The following is a 19500-nucleotide window of genomic DNA, read 5'->3' on the forward strand; positions in this document are numbered from 1 at the left end:
CTGTTTTGCCATTAAGGTAACACTTTCACGTGTTCCAAGGATTAGGACTTGGGTGTCTTTGGGGGATCGGATGGTCTGGGGCTATTACTCAGCCCAGCACACTCAAAGCCCTCCTCTAAGCCTCTCTGCCCCCCCCCCCGCCTCAGGGCACCCCTCCCCATATCCTCATCACTCATTCAGTTAACAAATATTTCTTGAGCACCTACTATGTGCCAGGAACTGTGCTGGGTGCTGAGGAGACAGTGGAGAAAACAGACGAGATCTCTGTGCTCATGGGTTTATTGCCCAGAGTAACACACAAACTACATCTACTCATGACAGGTAATGGTTGCTGCAGGGGCTTGAGGGAAAAGCCCCGGGAACTCTGGGTTTCCCAAACAGGACAGACTTGCCTGGCCCAACACAGTCACAGAGGGCTTCCTGGAGGCAGTGGCTTTTGAGCCGTCCTGGAATGGACGTGAATCAGCTGTTCTAGGCAGAGGAGGCCCAAGCTGTATGCCCAGCCCTGACTTAGAAGCCAGGTGCATTGATGCTTTCAACTGCCTGCAGTGTGTCTTCACTCAGGAGGGTCATTTCTGCCGCCAGGAGCCACTTTCCACCAGCATGACTTACAGCCTTTCTCATTCCTGAGGTCTCAACTCACTGTCCCCTTCTCACTGGCCTCCCCTGACCCCTCTCCTGAGGCATCACCCCCCCCACCGCCCTGCGTACCTGCTGCTCTTTCCAATGTCTGTTTGCTTTTATGTTTATTGCCAGTCCCTCCACAAAGGCAGGGGGGTTTGTCTGTCTCGGCCCTGCTGGATTCCCAGGGCCCAGAAGAATGCCTGTCCCCTCGCAGGAGATGGATGGACAGATGGACAGATTGCCCACCTGCATTCCAGTACACCCAAACCCACGCCCACCTCCGCACCTGCGTCCCCTTCCCTTCCCAGCCCCGCGTCCCATTCTTCCTGCTTCTCTGGCCGTCTGCCTTCAGAGAGGCACCTTTGTCTCATCTCTCTCTTCCTTTCCGCTTTTTAAGAAAAACAGACTTTATTTTTTAGAGCCATTTTAGATTTACAGAAAAGTTGAGAATAGTTGAGAGGACTCCCATAGATCCCACACCCTTTCCTGTAATGTCAGCATCATAAATTAGTAGGGTACCTTTGTTCCAATTAATGAACCAATCGAGGCACGTTATTATTAACTAAGGTCCATACTTTTACCAGATTGCCTTAGTTTTTCCCTAATGCCCTTTCGTTGTTGTTGTTCCAGGGTCCCATGTTACATTTAATCACCATGTCTCTTTAGGCTCCTCTGGGCTGTGACAGTTGCTCAGACTTGCCTTGTTTTTCGTGACCTTGATGGTTTTGAGGAGGGCTGGTCAGGTATTTTGTAGAATGTGCCTCAATCGGGACTTGTCTGATTAGACTTTTTTTTTTTTTTTTGCGGTACGCGGGCCTCACTGCTGTGGCCTCTCCCGTTGCGGAGCACAGGCTCCAGACGCGCAGGCCCAGCGGCCATGGCTCACGGGCCCAGCCGCTCCGCAGCATGTGGGATCCTCCCAGACCGGGGCACGAACCCGTGTCCCCTGCATCGGCAGGCGGACTCTCAACCACTGCGCCACCAGGGAAGCCCTGATTAGACTTTTTTCATGCTTCGACTTGGGTTTGGGGGAAGAAGACCCTGGAGATACAGGGGCCTTCTCTTCACGTCCCATCAAGGGCGCCACCGCGACCCGTCACTGCTGATGCTGACTTTGATCAGCTGGCTGAGGTCTCTTTCCTCACGTTTTAACGTGTTGCCAATTAATGGGGTTCTTTCTGTGAAAGATCCTCATGCTTGGGCAACCGCTGCTGTCACTCCAGCTGGAACCTCCCCCCATCTTATCCATCCAGCATCCCCTCATAGTGTCCTCTCCCCAGGCTCTGTGTTCATGGGCCTCCTACTGCCCTGGAAGCTGCAGTGGCCCCCAAGTCACATGAATCGAGACTAAACTCCGCCCTCTGACTCTTCACAGCCTGGCCTGCCCCACTGCCCCATCTCTAAGTCTGCTGAGAGAACAGAAGCCTGAGATAAGAAAATGCACTAGAATTCATCTCTGGCACAACCTAGGCTTTGGGACCTTGGGCAGGTTTCTTAAGCTCTCAGAGCCTCAGTTTTCTCAGCTGTAAAGTGGAGATCAGAGCAGCATCTTTTCCATGGGATAACTGTGAATGTTTCATGAGAAAATGCAAGCACTCAGCAAACGTTTATTAACATTAGCATACCATCAACAGCAGTATTTCTTCTCTGAATTTCTCTTGTACTCTAACTTAGCACCATCCTATTTAGCACTTAATCACCCTCTGTTTGTATCAAGAACTTGATTTCCAAATTTCTTGGAATAGAGTCTGACTTAAAATTCTTTGGGTGTATAATAGGCATCCACTAAAGTCTTGTTGAGTTGACCAGTTGGGAAACTGGGCGAGCAGGTTATATTCTAATTGGTCTTTCTTTAACCAGCAAAAACCCGTGGTCAAAATGAGTTCTGCTTATGTGGTTCTCTGTGTGTTTGGAGGGGTTAGGGTTGGAACTAGAAGAGACTTGGCGACCTTCCAGCCCAGTGTCTCCCAAAACTTACCCCACTAGATGATCCACATACTACCTCCCCCACTTGGAGAGTCTCAGCACCTATTTGCATAGTAAAGGCCCTGAAAAGTCCTGCACTAAGGAGAACCAGTTCACTGGCTTTAACTCCATGTTTCCCAAAATGTTTTTCACCATGGAACCATTTCTCCATAGCGCACCAATTAACTCCCTGTGAAAGAGGGTTCCCCAAGACACAAGTGGGAAAATGATGTTCTAACTCCTGACGCATCCATTTTATAAATGGAAAAACTAAAGCTTCCCAAATCACAGATATGCAAATATGATTTTTTTAAAAAAAAGAACTTTAAGAAGTCTCTAGCCCTCGTGGGTCCACTGGGAAACCAGCATGGAGGTACAGGGGGGCTCTTGGGCATGCAGTTAGCATTCACATAGTCTTGTACAAGTGTAAACACTGGAATTAAAAACAGAACAAATAAACCTGTCTCCTTAGTTCCACTTGCTGCCAGTTGTCTCCTTGTTCTTTCTGTCCGGCTCTTCTGTCCGTGCCCACTTCCGCCCCCTCGTTGAGAGCCCTACTGTGCTTCACTTGGCCTTTTTTCCTTGGACTGTATGCTTCCCCTCCCAACGCAACTGGCCTACCTCTTCCAATGTCTAACATGGTTTCTTTATATCTCCCCCATGTCCATCCTTCTCTGCTCAAGACTTTTCATGGCTCCTCATTGCTTACAAGGTAATACCCAAATTTCTTAACCAATGCCAAACACAACTGGGTTCCAACCACACCTTCCATACCTCCTTGCCCCAGTCATGCTGGTCCCCACACGGGTCCCCAGGTGGACGAAACCTCCTGTCTCTTTGCCTGTGCCCTCTTGCGTTGATGGGGTTAAGTCCCCTCTTCCAATCAGTGCCCCTTGAGAGCAGGGCCAGCTCTCCTTCCCACTGTGGCTTCCGCACCTGGGCCAGTGCCCACCTCTGTCCACTCCCTGTCTACTCGCAAGAACCTGTCCCCAGAGAGGGTGAATTGGTGCCGGTGCTCAGTGCGCTGGGCTTCTGTCCTTTTAGTGCTGGTGGGTTGCTGGGAAACGAGCGGTCCTTTCTGTACCTCCCCCCATCTCTCCATTGCTCTGATGGAGCTTGTTATTACTAAGCTCACCCACCAGCAGTTCTCCAAATTGCCTTTTTTTTTTTTTTTTTTTTGCTGTACGCAGGCCTCTCACTGTTGTGGCCTCTCCCGTTGCGGAGCACAGGCTCCGGACGCGCAGGCTCAGCGGCCATGGCTCACGGGCCCAGCCGCTCCGCGGCATGTGGGATCTTCCCGGACTGGGGCATCCTCTGCATCGGCAGGTGGACTCTCAACCACTGCGCCACCAGGGAAGCCCTCTTTTTTGCTTAAATGAGAAGGTCCTTAGGGGCAGAGCCCACCCTGATGCCTTGCCGCAACTACTGAAGCCCGCGCGCCTAGAGCCCGTGCTCCACAACAAGAGAAGCCACCGCCATGAGAAGCCCGCGCACCGTAACAAAGAGTAGCCCCCGCTCGCCGCAACTAGAGAAAGCCTGAGTGCAGCAACAAAGACCCAACGCAGCCAAAGATAAAAAATAAATTAAAAAATATATATAAGCCTTGTGAAGTGTTCCGCGCCTGGCCTGGCTCATGGTGGGTGTTCTGGAAGTGTCACCCTGGAAACGTCTGGGTGTGTGTGCGTATCTGTGCCCAAGTATGTGTTTTGGGTGTTGACGTGACCTTAGGCTGTCACTGCATAACACGGCTCAGTGCTACTCAGACTACACGGATTGTACGGGACCTTCCAAGGCGGGTGGGATGTGGAGTGTTAGGGGAAAGACAGGATGCTCTGAGAGGGATGTTCTAATTTAACCATTGCCTAAGTTTTTAAAAATATTAAAATTTAAAATAATGTTAAAATAGGATATGAGACCTTTATGCTTTCTGAAAGGGGCCGTACATTCAAAGCTTTTCTGTTTCCTGGAGGCATCTGAGGCTGCGTTCTGATACTCGCTTCCTGCTTTCAGCACGTTCCTGTTTCCTGTCTGCTGGCAATGACACTAAGGTGCTAGACACCGTTCTGGGCTTTGAAAACCAGCTCACAGATGGGAGGGTGGGTGCCACGCCTTCTCGCTTTGCTCCCCCAGGTCACAGACCTCCTGGTGGACGAGTCCAGTTTCACGGGAGAAGCCGAGCCGAGCAGTAAGACGGACACCCCGCTGACGGGCGGGGGCGACCTCACCACCCTGAGCAACATTGCCTTCATGGGGACCCTGGTGCAGTATGGGAAGGGACAGGTAAGCCCCGGGTGCCTGGGGACCCCGGTCTCCGTCATCTGCAGGCTTTCAGCCTCAGAACTCAAGCTCCTCTCTCCTAAACACAGGGCGTCGTGATCGGAACAGGAGAAAGATCCCAGTTCGGAGAAGTGTTTAAGATGATGCAGGCTGAAGAGGTGAGGGCAGTGGGGCTTTGAGTTTTTGGAAGCTGGGGTTTGAGATGATTCTCAGCTGGTGACAGCAGCCCTGCCTGCTCCTTAGGAATAAGGATGATATGATTAACGTGAGTACCCTTTTTCAAATTTTTTCTTTTAAAACATTTATTCGGATTTTTGTCAAGATAACTTACGGTGATGTGTGCAGATCTGAAACGTAGCAGTCAGTGCATTTTTATATATGTGTCCTTGTGTAATCGTCACTCAGCTTGAGACATTAAAAAATCCAGGCAGAAACTGGGGGACGCTGCTGGGATCTCATCTAACAAACCCATTGTTCTCATCCTTTCAGACGCCTAAAACTCCTCTACAAAAAAGCATGGACAAACTGGGGAAGCAATTGACACTTTTCTCATTCGGCATAATTGGTGGGTGAAGCAATTTCTGCACGGGGTCCCAGAGGGGATGGGGTGTGTGGAGGGAGCCGTCCTGAGCACCCACAGCTGTTTCTCAAATACCCTGCTACTCACCTGGGTGAGAATTGGGGTTTGGGATCAGAGGTTGTTGGACAGTAACAAGAGGTTTCTCTATCAGAACAAGCTAATGGCTGTAACAAGCAGCCCCCACATTTTAATGGCCTAACATGGTCTAAAATCTATTTCTTGCCCACACCACAGTCCATGGGCATGTTCCTGGTGAAACGGCTTTCCTGGATAGCTCACCTCCAAACACTGACTCGGGATCCCAGGCCCCTACCGTATTGTTGCTCTGCCTTCCTGCAGGTCCTGGGAGGTGGGCCATAATTCTATGTAGCCAGCAGGTAGGGAAAGAGAGAATATGGAGGCTTGTGGGGGAAAATTTTTAAGGCAGGGACCAGGAAGTGATGTCATCAATTTTGCCTATTCTCGATTGGCTGGAATGAAGTCACATGGCCTACCTAACTGCAGAGGAGACTGGGAAATGTAGTCTGGTGGTGCACCCAGCCATGTTTCTATGCTACTAAGCAGGTTGTGCCTGGGCTTGTGCGTCCTGGCCTTTGGCAACACACCAAACAGCATCCACAGATGCTGCAGAGCTAAATTCAGGTCTTACTCCTGAAGATCCCCATGGGGCTGCCCTGGTCCCTTCACCTGCTCCTTCCTGCTGTCTCCAGCTCTGGTTTTGAGTCTGTGTCCTTCGTTCCCAGCTTTCAGGATCAACCAGTGCCTGGGCCACTGTAGATTCTCAATAAATGTTGGTTGAACGAACGAGTGAATAAAGGAACAAACCAACCAACCACTGCTTATAGCATTAGCAGTGATGGGAGGAAGTACTAGAGAATCTGGCTAAACTGCAGGGCCGATAAAGTTCTTGGGAGAAACATCTGTCCCTCCTAGCAGCAGTTTTGTTGTGCTTCTGGGCATCTAGATGCATTCATTCATTTAGTGAGTATCTTATGACATGCTAGACCCTATGATAGATAGGTTCTGGAGCCACCAGGATGAGTCAGACACAGCTTGTGCCCTTTGAAGGACCCCAGGGAAATAGGAGAGAGACACCTGAACAAATATGAAATGTATAGGCAGCAGTTAATTTTGCATGGGAGAGTTGGGAAGGCTCCCAGGAGGAGGTGACATTAAGTTGGGTCTTGCAGGATGGGTAGGAGTTTGCCAAGTGAAAAAAAAAAAAAAAAAGAAGAGATTGGGAATTCCAGACAGAGGAAAGGGTAGATTCAAAGGCATGGGGGGTATTTCCCACTCTTTCACAACTTATAAGAGGTGGTAAATTTAGCAAAGTGTTAAGAGGATATGGCCTGAAGTCAAAGCTCTCAATTCTGTCATGCTGGGGACAGACCTGCCCACCCTTTCCTCCCTGGCCACCCCATCCCAACCTTCTAGTATCCAGTCTCCTTTCCAAATGTCAACTTTGGATTTAGTGCTCAGACTTTGCTCAGTCAGTAGTTTTACTGTTTTCATGTAGCTCTATGTCCTCTTCCCTCGTCTCCACCCTATTTTGTCCTGGAGCAGTTACGGAAAATGGGTTTCATCTTAACCTGCCAAGTCTGATCACAGCTAAGGGGGCTGTGTGCTTGTGAGAGGATTTGGAGTCCATGCTCAGGCTAGGTGGCAGAGAACTGTGATGGATTAGTGATGTCTGTCATGGACGCAGGAGGGGAAAGTGGCTCTGCATCGCCGTTCACCTGCCATCCTCAGGGTTACATTGATCAGGCTTTTGGGCTAGAATGGATGCCCACGCGGCCCCAGCTGGCCAGAGGACCCTTTTACACTCTGGAGCAGGGGATGGAAACTATGACTCCCAGGCCAAATCAGGTTTGCCACCTGTTTTTGTGTGGCTCACAAGCCAAGAATTTTTTTTACATTTTTAAATGACTGAAAAAAATAGAAGAAGAATATGTTATGACATTAAAGTTATATGAAATTCAAATTTCAGTGTTCACACATCTGTTTTATGGGCACACGGCCACACCCATTCACGTATTGTCTATAGCTGCTTGCACACTGCAACGGCCAGGCTGAGTTGTAACAGACCATATGGCCCATAGAGCCGATGCTGTTTACTATCTGATCTGTTATATGAAAACCTTTCCACCACCTGCTCTAGACATTGGGGTTGCCAGAAGGAGACTGGGCCGTAATAATGGCCCCAAGAGCAAATACCAAGTAGATGTGCTTCAAGGCACATTGTCAAATAGATGCTCTTAGCAGGCCTTTCCACAAGATGAAATTTGTTTAAAAAAAAAAATCCAAGTCAGAGGTCCTGCACGGTCATTGCCTTGTATAAGCCATTATTCCTCAAGTTAAATTAGAAAGTAAATTAGCATGTCCATGGCCAGGCCCGTGATACCATTCAGACGTGTTTTCTTTTTAATAAATATTTGAAGAATTGCTCTGGCAGAGTGGGAATTTTGAACCCTCAGAGGGTCCAAGGAGGAGATTCTGGGGAAGAGCGAGCTCTAGCGGAAAGCGGTGTTTGCCACTTTCCACGGTATCAATAGTCACAGCCGCCCATTTCAAGCTACCAGTGCAAAGTTACTGAACGTGGATTTGGGAAGAAATACGCACAGTCAGCTCTTGTGAGCCCCCGGTGAACAAGCTCAGCCTCCACCTGCAGGGAGGCCCCCAGGGTAGGGGCGGGTCCTGGTAGGTGCGACCCTGCCCCTATTTTTAATAGGGTTCCCTCCCACCCAGTCTTTTGCATCTGGGTTCATTTGGATTGCAGCTAAGGTTTTATATGACTACTGAAGACTGTTGCTAATCATAGTATGAAAATAGGGACTTCCCTGGTGGTGCAGCGGTTAAGAATCCGCCTGCCAATGCAGGGGCCACGGGTTGAAGCCCTGGTCCGGGAAGATCCCACGTGCCGCGGAGCAGCTAAGCCCGTGCGCCACAACTACTGAGCCTGCGCTCTAGAGCCCCCGAGCCACAGCTACTGAAGCCCGCGCGCCTTGAGCCCGTGTTCCGCAACAAGAGAAGCCGTGATGAAAGCCACCGCACCGCAATGAAGACCCAACGCAGCCAAAAATAAATTAATTAATTAGAAAGATACATAGTATGAAAATAGCCCCTAATAAATCAGATCTTCTGAATCCCTACTCCCAACACACATGCACACCGCTACTACCCAGCAGGAAGCTTGCGCTGGCTCCCCTTTCCCTGCAAAACAAAGCTGGTGCTTTTCAGCAAGTCTCCCAGGACGTGTCAACAGGCGACTCCTCTCACCTCACACATTTTTCCCTTCACCTGTCCGGTAACCGTGGCCCCAGCAGTTCACGACTGGGTGCTCCTGTGGGCCAGGAGCCGTGCTAAGCGCTCCAGGTGCATTGTCACATCTTACATCCTGAAACAAGTCCTTGAGGAAGACACGGTCATTGTCCCCACTTTGCAGGTGAGGAAACAGGCCACGCCTGGCGGCCCCTGAACTTCTCCCCATTGTCAGAACGTCTCAGCACTTGCACGGGTCCCAGCGTGACTCATGCCACGCCTGTACCTGGAGGGTCCGTCTCTGACTGACTGTGTGTCCCACACATAGCACAGTGCCTGGCGTTTAGGAAGCGTTGGGTCAACGACTGACGAAGGAGAGAAATGGAGAAAGGAATGCATTTAATCACGAACACGCAGGATAAAGTCAGTCAACAGACAGCGGCCAATCTGTGCGTCACGGGAGCACAGCAGACACCTTGGGGCAAGTCCTGGGGGCGTGCAGCCCATGGGAACTTGTGGAATACAGAAATGTTGACAACAGCCCCAGATAAACTGGTTGGCTGTTTCTTTCTTTTACCTGAGCTGGCTTGATCCTCTCCTGAAGAAGTAAAACCATCCTCTTTCTCGTAGTCAGGGGAGTTGCTTTCTTAAAAAGAAAAAGGGGAGAGGTGGCACGTGTTTGAGGTTATTCATAATAGTCCTGTGTATTACTGGAAACTCTTTAAGGAAATGAGTTTGGAATGCCTTCGTCCTTTGGAGGACATAGTTGTGCGTGTGTGTGTGTACGTGTGTGTGTGTGTACATACATACGTGTATGTTTTTATCTCCTCCCAGGCCTGATCATGTTCACGGGCTGGCTGCAAGGGAAGCATCTCCTCAGCATGTTCACCATCGGGGTCAGGTAAGGGTGCTGGGCCATCCCCCCTCGCCTGTGCACAAGGGAAGGTGGGGAGATTGGGGGGCAGGAATGGCGTGGAGAAGATGCAGCCCTTCCCCCTAAGCCACAGTCTCCCCGTAGCACACTGTCTGGCAGGTGGGTGCCCAGCGAATGTCTGCAAAAGGAAGGAAAGCTGATGACTCAGAGTCCCTGTCACTGTCCCTCTGGCCCGTGGGTTTGGGTCTTCCTGGCTGAGCGCGGACTCCAGAGCCAGCCAACCCACGTTTAGATTCTGCCTTTGCCACTTGCTAGCCATGTGACCCCGGCCCAGCGTCTTCATTTACTGGTCCTTCTTTTCCTCCTCTGTAAACGGGTGTGATGTCAGCCCTCCGAGAGGCGCGGTGAGGATGCCCCGGGTACCCTGCGCAGGCGCCTGCAGCCACACGGAACGCGCAGTGGGTGCGTGTTCTCGTTACGCATTTGGAACTCGGCCCTTGATTTATGGAGGCAGCTGCGGGAGAGGACAGAGACCGTGTAGCCGAGGCCACACGGCTGACTGCAGGGCTGGGGATCGGGGCCCTGACTTTAAGCCCAGGGAACCTGCCCTTCCCCGACCTGGTGGTGCTCATAGGTGACTGCCCCACCCTGGGTCCCAGTGGAGAAGCAGAGGCAGACAGGAGAAGGCAGGCTCTGTGCAGGGGCGTGAAGTTGCCACAGCTTTTCCACGGCTGCTCGGGGACACGGGGTGCTGGGGATTGTCCTTAATGGGGCATGTCCCAGCGGAAGGGCAGCCGGTAATCCAGGACGTGGAGGACCCACGTCAGGCCCCTCATGGTTTCCTCAGGGTGACGCCCCCTTGTGTTGTTGTCTGTAAGATGGTCAGGTGTTAACGTGGAAGATTAATGTCGGTGAGCGAAAATACGTACTTAGTACCTCAAACCCACAATGTAAACAAACTTAGGTGCCCGTCAAGTAGTGAACAGAGAAACAGTATACAGTGGAATACTCTTCAGCCACAAGAAGGAGGGAAGCCAGTGGGGGAAGGGTAAGCTGGCAGGAAGTGAGAGAGAGGCATGGACATATATACACCACCAAATGTAAAATAGCTAGCTAGTGGGAAACAGGTGCATAGCACAGGGAGATCAGCTCGGTGCTCTGTGACCACCTAGAGGGGTGGGATGGGGGGGTGGGAGGGAGACGCAAGAGGGAGGGGATATGGGGATACATGTATACGTATAGCTGATTGACTGTCATACAGCAGAAGCTAACACACCATTGTAAAGCAATTATACTCCAGTAAAGATGTTAAAAAAAAAGAGTGAAGCACTGACACGTGCTACGGTGTGGATGCCGTAGAAACATGAGGCTAAGAGAAGGAAACCAGACAGAAATGGCCGCATACCATGTGGCTTTGTTTCTATGAAATGCCCCAAATAGGCAAATCCATACAGACGGAACGTAGATTAGTGGCTGCCAGGGACTGGGGTCGGGGAACGAGGAGGGACCCCAACAGTTATGGGGTTTCTTCTGGGGGTGATGAAAAGGCTCCAAAAGTGATTGTAGGGATAGTTATACAACTCTGAATATAAAACCACTGAATTATATACTTTAAAAGGGCGAATCTCATGGTACGTGAATTACATCTCAATAAAGAAAACATAAAGCAGGTAATTAGGAAAGCTATTATTACAAGGATCCTTGGAACCTTTCTAATTTATATATAAAAAGTAAACTGTTTGCAAACAGCCACGTCGTAACTGTCATTACAGTAAATTACATTGACGCGCCTCACAATGGCTCGGGGCATTCCAGTGTAGGACAGAGGCTGTGGGGAGCTGCTTCCCACAGGGCCGGCCAGTGTGGGCCAGAGAACCTTGCTTTAGGGGGTTGAGTGTACACGTCTCTGGTACAGAGTCAAGTCTGTCTGTGTAAAAATGAGTGGACGCCATTACCTGGCAATTAGCAATAGAAGAAATTCAAATGCAGGTCTTGTAAAATTCCAAATGCCTCCCTTTTTAAAATTGAAGTATAGTTGATTTACAGTGTTGTGTTAATTTCTGCTGTACAGCAAAGTGATTCAGTTGTACATATATATATACATTCTTTCAAATGCCTCATTTTTTAATCACACTGCCCTGTGTGCATTGAGAGGCAGGCCAGCAAAATCCACCTGCGGGCAGGTGTGTATCCTATCATTCAGTGACTATTTTTGTGACTGAATGGAAACTGGAAAAGCCTGTGTCTGGTTTTAGAAGCTTTGCCATTCCTTAACAAAATCTCATTAATGCCAACTCCTGGGGACGTGAAAAAGAAAAAGAAAAAGTTGGTTTAAAGAATACTATGCAGTTAGAATATTATGTGACAAAAACCATAAAAGAGAAATACAGATGGCAAACATTTGGAAAACGCCATCTCAGACTAATTCTGAGTATAAAACGAAAAGATACCCTAACAGCAATTGTCTTTAGGTTTTCACTTTAAACAAGCTATAAATAAATGGATGGATACCAGGGCTTGGGTCTTCCCCCCAAACTCTTTGGAACCATGAAAATCAGACCATTGTGCTGTACAGATGTTCCTGCTGGATTTCAGGCTTTTTCCCTGAAATACACCCGGATCATCATCGTCACATTTGGGTGGTGGCCACAGCAGACGGCTTGCAGAGCTCTAGACACAGAGCCCAACGCGTTCTTTTGAGTGGACGAGGTCATGATCTCAAGTCGAGCGGGGGTTTCCTGACTTTATATCCTGAGCTACGTGCCGTGAATGGTATAAAGGAAAATAGGACCCAGAGCTTTCGATGGTGTTTATCCTTCCGTGTCAGTGTTGGAGTGTTGACCGGCTAGGTGAGGCGGTTCTAGAATCTTCGAGAAAGTGAAGGGGGCGCAGCCAGGGTTTGCTGATGCCGAGTGGAGGAGGGGGAAGGACTCAGGAGGAGCAGGTGACATCGCTCATCGAGGCACAGCTCCGAGAGGCAGGCCGGTCTCCGTTTCACAGATGGAGAAGCTGAGGGTTAGGCCGACACATCTGCCTGTAGTTACAGGATCAGGGAGTGGAGGAGACAGACTGCAGACCCCACGACTCTGATCCAAAGCCGGGGTCCGGCTCAGTGCCCCTGGCCACCTCCCGGGCAGGGCGGGGACTCTCCCTCCCCTCCCTGGCCATGGCACTTGGTTTGCTTATTTGCCCCACACGTTTCTTGAGCACCTGTTTACTATGTACTTGCATCGTCCACTGCTGATGGAGCCGGACCACGGAGTCTGCAGGCTGGTGGGGAAAGTAAACGTGAACAATTTAAGTGAATGTTAGCAAAATAATCACAACTTGTGATCAAAGCTACAAAGGAAACGATGGTTGAGAGATTAAAAGGGAGGCGGGAAGGGATGTGGCCGGAAAAGGGGGCCGGGAGAGGTTTCTCTGAGGAGTTGAAGCTGGAGAGATGCTGCTAAGGGTGGGCGGGGCGTTCAGGCAGGGGATTGGCAGGGGCAAAGGCGCGGAGGCGGAGTGAGCCTAGCGCATCTGTGGAAGCAGCGGGGAGGCTGTGGTCAGGCTGGGTGATAAGACCAGATGGTAGGGTAGATGACGGGGCTGATCACGCGGAAACTCATGGGCCCCTTTTTCTCTGAATTCTAATCACATCCTCAGAACCCTTCTCAACACGCGGTGCCAGGCCATCTCTACTATTCTTTTGGAGCAGAGAGATGAAAAGTGTTGGCCATTCTTGGAATGGTGATGGGAGGTGTGAACCCTGGCTTGCTCTGAGGAGGGAGGGGGGAAGAGGGAACAGGGCAGCGGGCAGCTGGCTGCGCTGTGGACGGTGGAGTTTGAGGTGAGGGCAGGGCCTCCCGCAAGAGGAGGACGCCGTAGAGCAGGGGGTCTTGGACTTGACCGTAACTAACCTCATCATACAGGGGTCCCTGGGAGAGCTTGTCCCACACAGATTGCCGGGGCTCTGACTCAGTGGGTCTGGGGGGAGGGCCCAAGATTCTGCATTCCTAACACGGTCCCCAGGGATGGTGATGCCGGTTCAGGAAGCAGCACTCTGAGCAGTGAGGCCATGGCTACAGTTACCCTCGTCGGGGCTCCAGCAAGAGGTGGCACTAGGGAAGAAGGTGGAGCCCCAAGAAGAAGGCTCAGGTGACTGGGTCTTCAGAGGTAGGGGGTGGTGGCAGAGGGTGGAGCCTCAGCCACGAGGGGCTCCCAGAAAAAGCAGAGCTCTCAGAGGCCATGAGGCATGAGAACCTCCCCCAAATAAGGATGCATTCCATCCCATCTTGTAAACCACAGAAAGTTCCATGAGGCAAAAAGACTGTTAACTATTTCCAGGTCAGTAAGAGAAAAGGCTCCTATGTCCACCGCATCCCTACTTTCCCAAGGTCATTTCTGATTTCTTGTCTAACAGCCCCTTTCATCTCTCTCATCCCACTCGGTCCATGGGAAACTTGCAATTGAAAGAAAACTGACCGTGGTCATTTCACTTGTGACTTTGAAAGGATGAGGTTCTTCAGTTTTTAGCAGAAGAAAATCACTCAAAACCTCTCAGTCATAAGGTAGAAATGGCAGGATAGCTGGTGAGGAAGAGATTCTCCAAAATAAATAGCGTGAGAATCATTCTTTTAAAAGCTTTATCCTACTTCCCTCTGCCTTGAGCGACATTCAGGATGACCCAAGGGCTACTTGCTTTTCCTGGTCTATTCATCTTTATTAGTTTGCCAATTAATTTTTTATTATTATGAGAACATCCAGGCACACACAGTGCCCTTCTCATGCCATGTAGGAGGAAAGTGACTTTGAGAACCCTTTGCAAATGTTTGCTTAGCTGGCCTTGTGAGAACCCTTTGCAAATGTTTGCTTAGCTGGCCATGTCAGCCTGTGCCATAAAACCAAGGAAACCTTCTTGCCGTCACCGTAGAAACCGGGCACAGTCCCTTGACCAAATTCCGTCACCTTGGTTTATATAACTTACCCCTGCGTGCTCCATGGTCTCCAGGTGAAAGGCCGCCATTCATATACCGTATTTCTTTGATTCTAAGACACACATTCTTTTTCACCTTCTACCTTCTCTGAAGTCAGACTGCTTCTCACAAGTGAAGTGATGAGAAAGCATCCCGGCACCGTTAATGGGCAGTGTGTTTTTAGAGGTGCGCAGGAGAATGGTGCCCTTCCCAATCAGCAGCGCCTTAGATCTGATGAAATACGGTAGCCATGCGTGGCTTCGGTTGAACGGTCATCCTCGCAGCGGCGGCGGGGCTTTCTGATTATTAACCAACCTATGTAGAGCGATCACTACGTGCTAGGCCAGGGTGGGTCCAGGCTCTTGCACTTGCCATGTGTTCACTCATTCCTGCGTGTTCACTCAGCAAATGTTTACTGACTGCCTGCGGGACTGTGCTCTGCAAAGGGTGAACCACGCCGGGGCTTGGCGTGGTGGTGCTCACCCCACACCTCTGCAGTCTGCCCCGCACTCTCCAGCCTCCCCCATCGGCCTGAGGTCACTGGCAAGACACAAACCCTGCCCACAGGAAGGGGATCCTGTGCTCAGTCCCATGCAGATTCCCAAGGGAGAAGCTCATTGGGTCAGCTGGAGTCACATGTTCTCCTCTAACCCAATCAACCTTGGCTGTGGGAGGGCGGGGCCACGTGGTACAGAAAGAGTTGGGGGGGGGGCGTCCTAAGCAGACAGCACAACGACCCGCTTAGGCAAACGCCTCGCCGTGCCACTTCACCTCCCCCAACTTTCATTTCCTTGTCTGGTTTTCTCACAGCAAGTGTCTAAACCATTAGACCAATTTAGAGTAAAATTTAAGGGACCCAGGGAGGACCCTCTGAACCTAATAATTCCGCTTCCCACTTAGTGCCTGATTCCGGAAATTGCTTTCATAGGGCCCAAGCCTTTTGTCTCTAATAGATGACAACAGTTTAAACGCAAAAGCACTTAAATAGGCAAAACAAGGGACAGACTAATTCACACTAAAGTGTGGATGTCTGGTAGGAAAGCAGGGTTTCGCAGGGGGAAAGCTCAGAGCAATGGATGCTGAAGGAGGAGGCAGGTGTGTCATGGGACTGGCAGCAGAGAACAGAACAGAGAAGGTGGGGGAACCACAGACAAGCTTCACCGGGTAAACATGCCGCCAACGCCAGGTGCGATGCACGTCATCGTTAAGTGCGTGCTCGAGGTGATCCGCCTGGCCTTTTCGATCCAGCCTGGCCGTGGCCGCCATTCCCGAGGGTCTGCCCATCGTCGTCACAGTTACGCTGGTCCTGGGAGTGCTGCGGATGGCCAGGAAGCGGGTCATTGTGAAGAAGCTGCCGATCGTGGAGACTTTAGGTGAGGGAACCCAGCTGGTTGGATTCTTACAGATTGGACTGCATGGGCCTTTTAGTGCCGTGATGATTCCACCTGGGTGTTTCCTAAGCCTGAGAGTCGGTGGTGACGACTTCTCGTTCCTATAAACTCTGGTGTCTTCTTGTGCCAGGTTGCTGCAATGTCATCTGTTCTGATAAGACGGGGACTCTGACTGCCAATGAAATGACTGTCACCCAACTTGTGACGTCGGACGGGCTCCACGCCGAGGTGAGCCCGTGTGAATTTTTATAAGGTTCGAGTCCAGGTTGTGCCCTGCCAGACCCCTTCCTTCCCAGAGAAAGCACACGGAGTCTTCCAGAGAACAGTAAGGAAGAAGCAAATATGGGTTATTGGACAATCTCCTTGCTGCCAGTAGCAGCAGGGAACACGACTGGTGGAAGGCAGCCACCCTCTGGTTGGCAGAGGACGCTACACCCTTGTGTTTTCACATTGTCCGTGTTTCCTGTCATATCACAGCCATAGCGTAACCGCAGCAGAGATCACTGCCAAGGCTACGATATTTGCTGTCGGCTGTACAAGAAAGAGCTTGCCCGCCCCGGTTCTAGAACATAAGCACCCTTGTATGCTAATACTTGGTTTTCATGACCATAATTTCTACCGGCTAAAGAATGCCCTGTTGCTATTTACTGAAGCACGGCACTTGGTGAGGTATCTGATTAATACGTAATCCCGCAGGGGACATCTCACCGCTTGGAGATGTGTTCGTGGTGGGACCGTGTCCTTGGGGATGGATCCCCAGAAAGGGATATGGGTCAACCGGGGAAGCGTCTTTTTGCCTCCTAGTGACACCCCGTTTTTTGCCTTTGCCCTGTAGGTCAGCGGAGTTGGCTACAACGGCCAAGGGACTGTCTGTCTTTTACCCTCAAAGGAAGTCATTAAGCAGTTTTCCAACATCTCAGTGGGGAAATTAGTGGAGGTGAGTGTCAAAAGCGCCACCGTGGAAGTAAACATGCATTTAAAACAGAGCTAATGGGGACTCTCTCCGTAAAGAGAGACAGCAGTTGGACCAGCTGGTTCTCGGTGATGACCGGGCCACGGCCCAGCGGTCAGGTTGTCACGGCGGCCCAGATACAGATGGAAATATGGGACGTAAGGGAAGAGCTGGGAGCCCCTTCCTCCCCCCTTGCTTGCTGGACAGGGAAGGGGCTCCGTGAATGTTGGGAAACAAGCACGGGATGAACGCTGCCTATCGTGACCATCAGTACTTGTACCGTGAGCCATACCTATCCTCGCAGGAGCTCACGTCCCCTCCCCACGAGAAGTTTGACCACCATCCTCTCCGCGCAGGTCCCACCTCCACGGTGACAATTAACAGAGCCCTGAGAGGGCTGCCCCATTATCTCAGTTGTGCAGATTAAGAAACGGGAGCTCGGGACTTCCCTGGCGGTCCAGTGGTTCAGACGCCGCGCTCCCAATGCAGGGGGCACAGGTTCGGTCCCTGGGTGGAGAACTAAGATACGGCGCGCTGGCATGCACAGCGCCGGCCAGAAAAAAAAACGGGGGCTCAGAGAGGTAGCGTGAGTGCCCAAGGTCCCCCAGTGAGTGGGAGGGAGCCGGGATTCACCCCCGTGCTCTTTTTGTCTATTTGTTTGTACTTCTCATTTTTCAGTTATTATTTTAAATGGAGGTGTAGGTCGCACATCACAGAACTCACCCTTTTGAAGTGTACAGTTCAGTGGGTTTTAGTAGATCCACCAGGTTGGGCAGCCATCACCGCTATCTGATTCCAGGATGCTTCGTCACCCCAATCAGAAACCCCGTCCCCATTAGCAGGCACTGGCCATCACCGCACACGCGTGAGCCCCCAGTCCGCCTGCCTCCCCACTGTAGTTCCTCATGACAGCTGTGTGACGACCCACATTCAACAGAGTCAGTGAATATTAATCGTGTGGATTTTGAGACTGATGAAATTTGAAGAGTAAACTCGTCCCTGGCCCCCATGCCAGCCCCAGCTCTGAAAATGGGTGCAGCGTTCAGGGCTGCACCTTTTCACGTGCCTGAGTAAGCCCGGGACCCGGGCGGCTGCAGCTCCAAATACAAACGACCTTCGGACACCTCTCCTTCCAGGCAGGCTGTGTCGCCAACAACGCCACCATCAGAAAGAACGCCATGATGGGGCAGCCCACGGAGGGCGCCTTGATGGCCCTGGCAATGAAGGTAGGAGGTCTGTGGCGTCTGCGTGGGGAATTCTTTCTCTCGGAGCTACACTGGGAGCACAATTCGGTCCTGTCTGAGTGAGGGAGGTCCTCACGTGGCCTCGTCCTCTTCTTGGAAGGACACCGGTCATGCCGTCGTGGGCTCCCCCAACCACCTCATCTTAACTTCGTTACACCTCCAAAGACCCTATTTCCGAATCAGATCCTGTTCGCAGGCACTGGGGAATTACACCTTCCGTAAGTCTTTGAGGGACACAGTGCAACCGATGACCCTCCCCTAAGGAGACTTTTTAGATGTTTTTTCCCTAATCACTCCCCCCATGAGATTTTAATACCGCAGATATTATGGAAAGACCCAAACGAACTTTTTTGTCAGCCCAATAGTATGTTCCTGTACTGTATGGGTGTCTGTGCTTTATACATAAAGGAGATTTTTTTCACCCCCTAAGAACCCATTTTCACCCCTTGGGGGGCAATGGGATGCACGGGTTAGGATTGGTTTACAACTGGGGAAACCAAGGCTCAGAGCTGTCAAGGAACTGGCCTGAAAGCCATCAAAGAGCGAGTGAATGTGAGGCCTGGCAGGGACCCCAGGTGGTGACCGCAGGCGCCCCACTTCCCAGGGCTCCTTTTGCCGCCTCTTCAAGTCTGAAACATTCGTCCCGGCAAGAAACCCCACAGGTTCCAGCTAGATGCTGTGGCAGAGGCCATCAGGCTCTGCCCCTGGAACAAGAGAAAAGAGAGAGTGACTTCTTTTCCCGTGGGACGTTTGAAAGCAAATGGCTTTTCTCTGTGTGCTAAACGCTTGGATTTCTCATCTGCCTGAGGTGGTTTGAATGATGAATAATTTAACGGGCCTGAGCTTTGCATAGAGATTGGTTTAGGATGACTCACTGAAAACGTCCCATTTTATTTTCCTAGATGGGCTTAAGTGATATTAAAGATTCATACATGCGAAAAAAAGAGATTCCATTCAGTTCGGAACAGAAGTGGATGGCGGTTCAATGCAGCCCCAAGAATGAGGTGAGTCTGCCTCTCTGCCCCTTTCCAGCAAAGCAAAATGCAGACGTCAGAAGAGTTTAAAGTTCCTGGCTACTTCTGTGAGCTTCCAAATACGTGAAAGTACAGTTGATGGCAAGTAAACCTTTGATTACCTTGGGTCCTCTTCTGAGATTGTCATCTGAATCTCTGGTTCTCAAAGTGGGGTCCCTGAACCCGCAGAAGCATCACCTTGGAACTCGTTTGAAATGCAGATTCTCAGGCTCTGCCCCAGACCCACTGACTCAGAAATTCCAGGGCTGGGACCCGGTCATCTGTGTCTGCCGGGGATTCTGATACAATTTCACGTGTGAGACTCGCCCACAGTACAATGACTGAGTAATTACTACTGGAGTGA

General features: G+C 50.8%; 1 protein-coding gene across 1 annotated transcript in view; it reads left to right on the forward strand.

Annotated features, from left to right (window-relative positions):
• Positions 1-19500, forward strand: part of ATP2C2 (ATPase secretory pathway Ca2+ transporting 2) — a 77522-nt gene that overhangs the window by 45648 nt on the left and 12374 nt on the right. Inside the window, exons 8-16 of the mRNA XM_065899139.1 lie at positions 4720-4869; positions 4956-5024; positions 5356-5431; positions 9539-9605; positions 15785-15909; positions 16058-16155; positions 16763-16864; positions 18016-18105; positions 19026-19127. Of these exons, the coding sequence (XP_065755211.1) occupies positions 4720-4869; positions 4956-5024; positions 5356-5431; positions 9539-9605; positions 15785-15909; positions 16058-16155; positions 16763-16864; positions 18016-18105; positions 19026-19127 (879 nt within the window). The remainder of the gene's footprint in view (positions 1-4719; positions 4870-4955; positions 5025-5355; positions 5432-9538; positions 9606-15784; positions 15910-16057; positions 16156-16762; positions 16865-18015; positions 18106-19025; positions 19128-19500) is intronic.

The sequence above is a fragment of the Phocoena phocoena genome, chromosome 20, assembly GCF_963924675.1.
Source record: "Phocoena phocoena chromosome 20, mPhoPho1.1, whole genome shotgun sequence".
NCBI lineage: Eukaryota > Metazoa > Chordata > Mammalia > Artiodactyla > Phocoenidae > Phocoena > Phocoena phocoena.